We start from the raw sequence: 8,687 nt of genomic DNA, 5'->3' as shown, positions 1-8,687 counted from the left end.
TTCACCCTAATAAAAGTGAAGAATAGACAAAAAACGTAAACTAATTACATCAATGTCACCTTACTTCTCCTCCTCGATAACAGGTTCACTTACAAGAAAGGGTAGAGAATTTTTTTATTAGCCTTGAGGAGCGTTTAAGTAACCCACTTGTAAATACTTTAAACTATTATGTGAAGTGCAATTCAGCCATGCAATAACAGCCAGGATGAAGATCCTAACTTTTTTTTTTTTCTTTATAACTAAAGCACTAGAATGGGCCTTAAGAACTATAGCAGCAGTGATAATGAACCAAAGTATTAAGGCATTTGAAATTTAATTTAATGGCCCCATAATTAGACATTTTTGTAAAATAGTGCTTGAAAACAGACTGCTATTTACTCTACTCGAGACTTGAATGGATCTGAAATGGATACTCAAATGTCAGCCACATCCTTAACTTCTTTTGTTGTATAGGTAGGCAATGGTGAAAATGAAGAACCCTGCCATCTGCATTCAATAAGCAACAAAGTCAGGAGAAAAAAACAGACGATACAGCGTACCCTCTACACAACCTGACTCCAATGCAGTGGGTTAGTTGTACTGAATTATGCAAGGCCTATCAACAGGCGTTATCTATCCATCAGAAATGCTAGCAGGAAAGGCTTCTTATCACTAACAGGTCTGATAATGATATGGAAACATAATTGAAGAAAATCTAGGAGAAAGTTTATGGATACAGCAAGCTCTTGATGAACAATGGTTTGTTGCAGCACCGTGGTTACTGGCTGCAGCTTAAATTAGTCAGCATCAAACAGTTGTGCAGCGAATTTTTTTATCCTATCTTCCAAAAGTGCAGTTAAACTAGTTTAGGAGTTGGGGGAAGTCTTGGACCCATAAGGGCATTAAAATTTTCCAAATCAACAAAAGAAACTGCATATACCGTGACAAATGAAGCTCCATAATAGGGGTAAGCTGCTGTGATAAATCTTTCATATTCATTGTGTCTGAAAGGGCGGACTGGAATCTGAAATTCAAACATTTTGCAGGAAAGGTGAGAAATTGTAGTATGAACATGGAACATCTTTCAGTGGCTTGATCATCTCCAAGATAAAGTACTAGCAAGTGCTTTAGTGATTCAGCAGATATTCAATCAGATGAAAATTTGAAGGATCAGACTAAATGACAAATCACAAAAAATTGAACTAAATCCTCTTGGATCCAAACACTTCATCATATCTTAAAAGAGAATGTACCTGCTTTGAGAGAGATAAGCTCGTGTACCCGAGTCTTTGGTACTCGACCTTAAATTGGAATACACCATAAACGTCAGGAACCCTAAATGAAGTAGAGTAGAGGCCCTGTAATAATTGAAAACCTGGGAATAAGTTCTTGATGAGCAAGCACTCCAACTTCGCAAGAAATACTAAAAGAAGAGGTATCTTCTCACAAAACAAAACGGAAAAGAGGGATCACACACCCTCTGGTCACTTGACAATGTTTTCAACACATAAGGACTCATCATATAGAACTGAACTTGAACATCATTGGCCACATAAGGTTTCCAGCTCTTTCCAGACCACTCATAGATCTCAACAGCGTATTCCTTCACAGACAATATTAGAGATAAGCAACACAATAGACAATAATTTTATTTAGATTGGCATGGTAAATAGATGCTATAAGAAGTAATCATGCAGGTTCCCAGTTCACTAAATTCTCTGATTGTCTAGAATGAAAACCGCCACCAAATTATTCTTTGAGTAACCTTCAAATGTACATATTAACAATCCAGTTCATTCATATTCCATAAAAACTGAAAGTAACATAAACATGGTAAATTTTATCAAAAAAGAACAAATTTAAACATGGTAAAATCCAGTAAAATTTTCTATAGCTAAAGTCCAACCACTATGCAAAAAAAAAGGAAATCAACCTTCACACCCAAGAAAAAAATAATTGAAGCAAGTTACCAAATCATCGTTAATCCTGTACATTGCAGGTTCCACATTTTCACCCACTTTATGGTGCTGGATATTGACAGCCTATAAACAGAGAATGAAACAATTAATATGATGAATACAAATTTGCCTGTCATAGAACTTACATAATCTAGCAGAAAAAGACATAGCTATTCCAGAAAAGGAAAAGGAGAAGCTAAACTAGCCAGCCACTCTTTTACTTATAATTTGATGAGGACAGAAAAAACTTACACCCTCAACAGGCTGCCTTCTCCATTTCTACTGAAGGATTGTGCGATTTTCAACTTCCAGAAATTATATTTTCATGCAAAAACATGGACACAAAATTGCCTCACCTTGAAATGGCCTCTTTCATGGAAAACCCATTTGCTCAGTTCAGTCACGAATTGCTCATTCCCAGATTTAGCATGCCTGAGATCACAAGGTAAACTCCATAAATATCTTGTCTTCAAGTCAAAACAAATCTGTAGTAATATTGTTTCCAATCAATTTTAAAGACTAGCAAGGAGGAGAACAAAAAAAAAAGTATGGACCAGACTCAGTTAGAGGTTCTTCAATTGTCTCATTTAGTTGCCTACACGTAGTCCCGCATAGATTAGTGAGTACAAAGATCTTGAGTTTATTAGTTGGGAAACAGGTTTTCCAAGTTGGCTAGTCATTTTGGGATAGGCCTTGGACCCAACTTCACATGGTATCAGAGCAGGTACTCATATGTGGGCCTACACCTAAATTATCCACTTGTAGAGCCACAAAAAAGGTCCTACACCTAAATTATCTACTTGTAGAGCCACAAAAGAGGGCCTACACGTCAAATTAACCACTTGTAGAGCCACAAAAGAGGGCCTACACGTGACAGGGAATGTTAAGGAATAGTCCCACATGGATTAATGAGTGCAAAGATCTTGAGATTATTAGTTGGGAAAGAGGTTTCCTAAGTTGGTTAGTCATTTTGGGATGGGCCTTAGACCCAACTTCATATGGTATCAAAGCAAGTATTCATACGTGGGTGTACACCTAAATTATCCACTTGTAGAGCCACAAAAGAGGGCCTACACCTAAACTATCTACTTGTAAACGCACAAAAGAGGGCATTCACTTAAAACTATCCACTTGTAGAACCACAAAAGAGAGCCTACACCTAAACTATCCACTTGTAGAGCCACAAAAGAGGGCCTACGCCTAAAATTATTCACTTGTAGAACCACAAAAAAAAATGGCCTACACCTAAATTATCCACTTGTAGAGCCATAAAAAAGGGCCTACACGTGAGGAGGAGTGTTAAAGAATAGTCCCACATGGATTAGTGAGTACAGAGATCTTGAATTTATTAGTTGGAAAAGAGGTTTCCTAAGTTGGTTAGTCATTTTGGGATGGGCCTTGGACCCAACTTCACAACTCATTTAGAGGTTCTTCAGTTGTCTCATTCACATTTTTCATTTATGGAAAACAAGAAGATAGCTCCCACCTAACTACAAATAATATCAAGAATTATTGGGCATTAAACTGCTCAAAATGTAGACCACGATGTGATGATATTATCTAAACCTATCATACATCAAAGAGATCACAATCTCAGTATTAGTCCTTTGATAATACACTAATGCTCTTTTAAATCATAATAGTTGAAAAATAAATTAGGTTTAGCCCACATTGGCCTATCTTTACACTTCAAACTTCAACAAACTTTGACATTGCAAAGCATCCAAATCTAGTGGGTTCATAAGATAAGCAAGATAAGCACTATTAGCTTCATAAGGCTTACACGTGTTAATTTTTTAAAAAAAAAAAACCAATGTCAGATATGATATCCAAATAAACTGTCACTAAAACTAGTCTAAGAGGTCTTATGCGGTGAATGAATTTTCAAGCATAATAAATGATGGAAGAAGGGAATTACAGAAAACCAGACTTTGCCAGGGTAACTTCTCTTTTGGGTAACTATCTGCAGCACAAGTTGAGAATCTTAAAGACCATTAAAACATAAACAGCTGCAAAGATCTACAATGTACTCATAGATGTGAGCTAATCTCTCCACAGGAAAAGGTTGTTTCTCCAAAATTTAAGATTTTATCCATAATTTATGTCTCCCTGAAAACATAAAGAAGCGCAAGTCCTCAATTATCTAGCAGACTGCTGTCTGAGGGGAAAGATGCCTTCAGTATTACGATTTAACAAATGTCATCAGAGTTGGACAGGCAATCAACCAGTAAAAGTGGCCAGATCACAGTTCAAGCTTGTTCTGGTATGCCATCATCATGAACTAGAATTGTAAAGTAAAAAGTAGAGAGGGCCCCATGCTTGCAAACAAAACAGAGAGCCAGAAGAGGGGAACTTCGGCCAAGTCTCTGTCACCAGTCAAAGAAGAAAGGGTGAAGGCACTGCTCTCACACTATCACTAATGTGAAGGGACCACCATCACTTCCATGGAATCAAAAGAGGGAGTGGAAGACCAGCCAGTCCAGTTAACTTGCAAGATTACAACACTCGAACTGCATAAAAGGCTGGATATGCCAGCTTTTCCCTTCCAATCTTTCAATTTCAGACCAGGACAGAAAGGACATCAGGTCTGGTTGAACCCAGTTCAACCAGCTAGACTAGTGTGCCTGATAACACTACTGCTAACATTCCAAGGAAAGCTCACAGGTATCAAAAGATCATCCCAAATCCTTTCACATTTTAATGCAATAACTGAACCATTTACAGTGGTCATAGAATGATTAAGTGGACCGCACAGGAAAATAAATCTAAGAACTAGGCCTGCTAAGCTTTTGAGAGCTCGTGGATGCAGGGGAAAAAATCAATGGAATTAATCGTCACCATAATTAAAAAGCAAGGAAATGAAATTTCACTCACTTGGTTAAAGTTCCAGCCTTTTGGACTCCCGATTTGAAAAACCTGATTTACAACAACTAGATCTACAAGTGAGAATAGGTAATTTTATGCAAAACAGAAGAATCACATCAAGCTGATTCATACCGGTTGCTAAATAAGGCTAAAGAACCAGAGAGCAATATGCGAGCATTATTTCTGGCCTGCAAACATAAGAACCTATATACTCAGCACCACCTATATTTTCTGAGCATCATCAAAAAGCTAATTAATCGAGCAATTGGTAAGTACTAAAGAACAACCGATCATGTTCACCCACATAACAGGTATGAAACCTGACACCATGGACTAACAATTCAATCTCTTTATAGGAAACAAATATAAATACGTTAGATTGCACAGATATGCCAATACCCTGCTGGGCTGTTACTGTATCTCTCTCTATTTTGTTTCCAGTAAACATAAAACATTGAAGCTCAAATAACGTAGTTTGTTCTAAAAAAATTTCTTCTGCAAATAACAATGATGCTCCTGGAAGCCATGTTGTGGCAAATTAAATACTTTTAGGTAAAAGCCAGAACAAGAGCTTAGCCAACCTGGCTCAAACATGAAAAGCCTATAATGCAACAGACCCAAGACACTTGTACACCTAATCATAGAAACATATGAGCACTTATTAAGATTGAGGATATTAATGGTATGCCTATGAAGATGTGTATCGAGCTTGGTCCTCAGAGCTAGAGAGAGTCAGTTTGCACCAAAAAAGCCGTTCAATAGAATAAAAAATTAGCAAGGTTTATCTTATAATGTGAAAGAAACTAAGCTAGCTCTAGGCAATAAGATAAATAAAAAAAACAACCCTATATAACAAGGACACGGCTTATCAAACAGAGCAACAGAACAATTATCTCTGACATTTTTGTAGCTGTGCTGCATAATCCCCAAAGTTAAAATTATCTGATAGTCTCTTCCTGACGATTGTAATTAGTGCAACTTGCTTGCAGTTTTTACTTAGATGCAAAAAGTAAGAAGTAAGCATTTCTGCACTGGGTAACACTTTTTTAAGCAGCCCTTCAAAGTTCAAAGGAATTCAAATAAAATATCTTGGTACTCCAGGGCTGTAGAATCGTGATCGTCTAAATCACATAAAGCCAGAGCAACTAATTTCTTTGAGTCAAAAACTTTGAATGACAAATTACCTGAACAACTGAGACTAAAGAAATTGAGGAGCCTGAGAGGGTCGGAGGACCAGATAATTTAGCTTTAGGGTTTGCAGAATATGCAGAAGGAGAAGCAGATAGAACCTTCAGAACCTGAAAATTTCTACATAAATCAAGAACAGGAAACAAAAATATTCTATACATAGACTTATAAAAGTTTTTCTAATGAAATAGACGTATGACAGCTTTTGACTGCTGCTGCTCAGAACCAAAATATGTGCTCTTAAATGCCACATAAAACTTAGAAAGCTTAAAAATTCCATCAAGTTGTTTGAATGAATTCTCTCTAGGAAAAGCAGATGTTATGAACTAAACCGATCGATGGGAGCATTCCTTTCCCTTATTTTAAAGAAAGAGGTGTCCTAAACGCTGCATCACAAGAAAAATGGGAAATCTAAGCTAGGTCATGAAAACTTACCAAACTATATGCTGCATTTACAGAATGACCAATACCTCGGAAAAGCACAGGAGCCTGCATCGATATTCTTAAAGTTTATCAGAAATGTCGGTCAAACAAATATCAAACAGTGAATTAAACAATTATACACTACAAAAAGTGGATTCCTAAAACACAATCACCGATCTCAGAGATAAACAAACATAAGAAAGAAAAAAGAAAAGGTGCATGCCTCAATGGTTTTCTCTCCTAAAATCACATTGGACTGAATGAACTCATCACCAGCAATCAAAGTATGACTGCCGTCCACCTCTGACACGGCATAGCTCGTATGATCAATGACTACTGCATCAGGATCCTACAACTCAGTAGAAGTCGACCGGGCGTTATGGAACATAAAATTTGATTTGGATAATATGCAGATAGTAAAGAAAAACACTATGAAACAATTTACGATCCAAAAATCAATAATTCCACTCGCCTCATCAAAGTCAACACCGCACTCGGTGGCAATGTCACGAATCAACTCTGAGGCAGAAGTATCTGCCGTAATAATCAAATCATGTCCCGAATCAACGAAATCCAAGACAGCAGTCAAGTCCAAAGAGCCACCAAAATCTGTAATTAGGTTTACAGAAAATGTGGGCCACCATTTCAACAACTTAATGAACTATACCCAGCAACGAGAAAAATAATTCAGTTCTAACAAAAAATAGCGATTAAGTAACGAAATACGAGATAAAAAAAAACTTGAGGTACTAAACAAGAAAACTATACATGAACAGCTCTAAGACAATCTATAAATGCGCGAACTTACGCTTGGTGGAGGGGGAAAACAGTATCAACCCATCATATAGATACTGTCCATATCTCTTTAAAGCAAGCTTTGGATCGTCTGCTAGCTTGAAATCAAGATCAAGGCCCCGTGCTTTAAGCGAGTTGAAGAAGAGTGAATGTGATGATTTGATGGCAAAATCCTCCAGCAAGACCAGAATCCGCTGATCGCTGGGGTTTTCGGAAGAAAATGAATTACAGAGAAGAGGCAAGAGAGACATTAACGTTAGAAAGATCGCTGTTTTTCCCATTGTAACAAGGTTTCTGAGCCTAAACCCTTCAGCTTTCGAACTTCCAGGTTCTCAGTGAGGACACGAGGGAGCGAAACGAAACGCAGGCTTAAACGAGTAGGACTCAAGTCAAACCAGCAGAAGAATGGACTCAACAGAGAGTATAATCGTAGAAACACTGACTTCGAAAACTTCTGGAAATCCGAACTCCGCTTTGCAAGTAAAAACCTCGCCAAAATACACAGCAGAACGTGTCGGGCCGCATTCTGTTGAGGTCCATTTAGTATAATAAATCGAGTTTGAGATTTTTGAACAGCTTGTGAGGTCGTTTATAATTTTTTTTTTTTATGAAAATACCTTTTATTTTAATTAATTATTTATTTCTCTTTAATTCTTTTTTATTTTCATGAGTACAATGAAATAAACACTTTTGATGGAATTTTTTTTTTTGCAATAGCATGCATTTCAATCGAAATTAACTCATCACCAATTATTCGAGTTCATTTTAATAAAATTTAAATTTTTAATATATGTTGATCTCGAACTCGATTCACACTTGAGTTTAAACTTATTTAAAATTTTAAACTTGAGTTCAATTTAATGCTCAAAGCTGAGCTCGAGCTAAAGCCCAATTTGAAGTCTTCAAAGTTAAGTCGAATTCAAACTTTAACAGATTCAAGCTTGGCTCAACCCAACACCACTCCTACAAATAAGTAAAGCAAATTTCAATCCATTTGCCAAAAATGATAAATTTTGATCGCTAAAATGTAAAATTTATCATTAAACGTATTCAAAAATAAAACTATAGGGATAATACTGTCCTATAATCCTATAATAGTTTTTATGATGTGTTTGTGTTAATTAGAAAGCATGGAAAATGACTAATAATAATTTATTTATTTTCTTTTGTTGATGTCTCTCCTTTCGAAATATCAAAGTAGATAAAAAACAAATTTCTTTTAATTCAATAAAAAAATAATAAAAACCGACTAAGAATAATTAAGAAACTTGAATTTATTGTCTTCTTTAGGCAAAACCCCCTAGTGTAAAATAAATAAATAAAAAATTGATAATTATTATTTCTAAAAATAAAGAATAAAAAAGATAATTTAATTATTATTTTATTTTTATTAACTATTTGTAATAGTTTGCACCCAATATCTTGCTATTTTTTTACTTATAATTACATATTGCATGTAAAATAGGCCCACAATTAGTG

General features: G+C 36.0%; 1 protein-coding gene across 2 annotated transcripts; it reads right to left on the bottom strand.

Annotated features, from left to right (window-relative positions):
* Window positions 1-255: 255 nt before the first annotated feature.
* Window positions 256-7,665, bottom strand: LOC137956650 (dolichyl-diphosphooligosaccharide--protein glycosyltransferase 48 kDa subunit-like). 2 transcript variants are annotated; one of them, XM_068804219.1, is made up of 13 exons: window positions 7,222-7,665; window positions 6,886-7,022; window positions 6,637-6,762; window positions 6,426-6,479; window positions 5,987-6,100; window positions 4,935-4,990; window positions 4,812-4,853; window positions 2,294-2,369; window positions 1,950-2,021; window positions 1,457-1,582; window positions 1,233-1,354; window positions 920-1,003; window positions 256-486 (listed from the first exon to the last, which is right to left on the bottom strand). In XM_068804219.1, the coding sequence occupies exons 1-13, from the start codon at window positions 7,487-7,489 to the stop codon at window positions 414-416; spliced, it is 1,350 nt and encodes a 449-aa protein (XP_068660320.1). In that variant the 5' UTR covers window positions 7,490-7,665; the 3' UTR covers window positions 256-413. The 2 variants fall into 2 exon arrangements, with proteins under 2 accessions (XP_068660320.1, XP_068660321.1); XM_068804220.1 differs by having other exon boundaries at window positions 1,233-1,337.
* Window positions 7,666-8,687: the final 1,022 nt, after the last annotated feature.

The sequence above is a fragment of the Aristolochia californica genome, unplaced genomic scaffold (assembly GCF_029961685.1).
Source record: "Aristolochia californica isolate CCGP_79_NKW_82.1479 unplaced genomic scaffold, dmAriCali1.0.hap1 SCAF_2, whole genome shotgun sequence".
NCBI lineage: Eukaryota > Viridiplantae > Streptophyta > Magnoliopsida > Piperales > Aristolochiaceae > Aristolochia > Aristolochia californica.
This window is presented reverse-complemented; position numbering and strand designations above follow the sequence as displayed.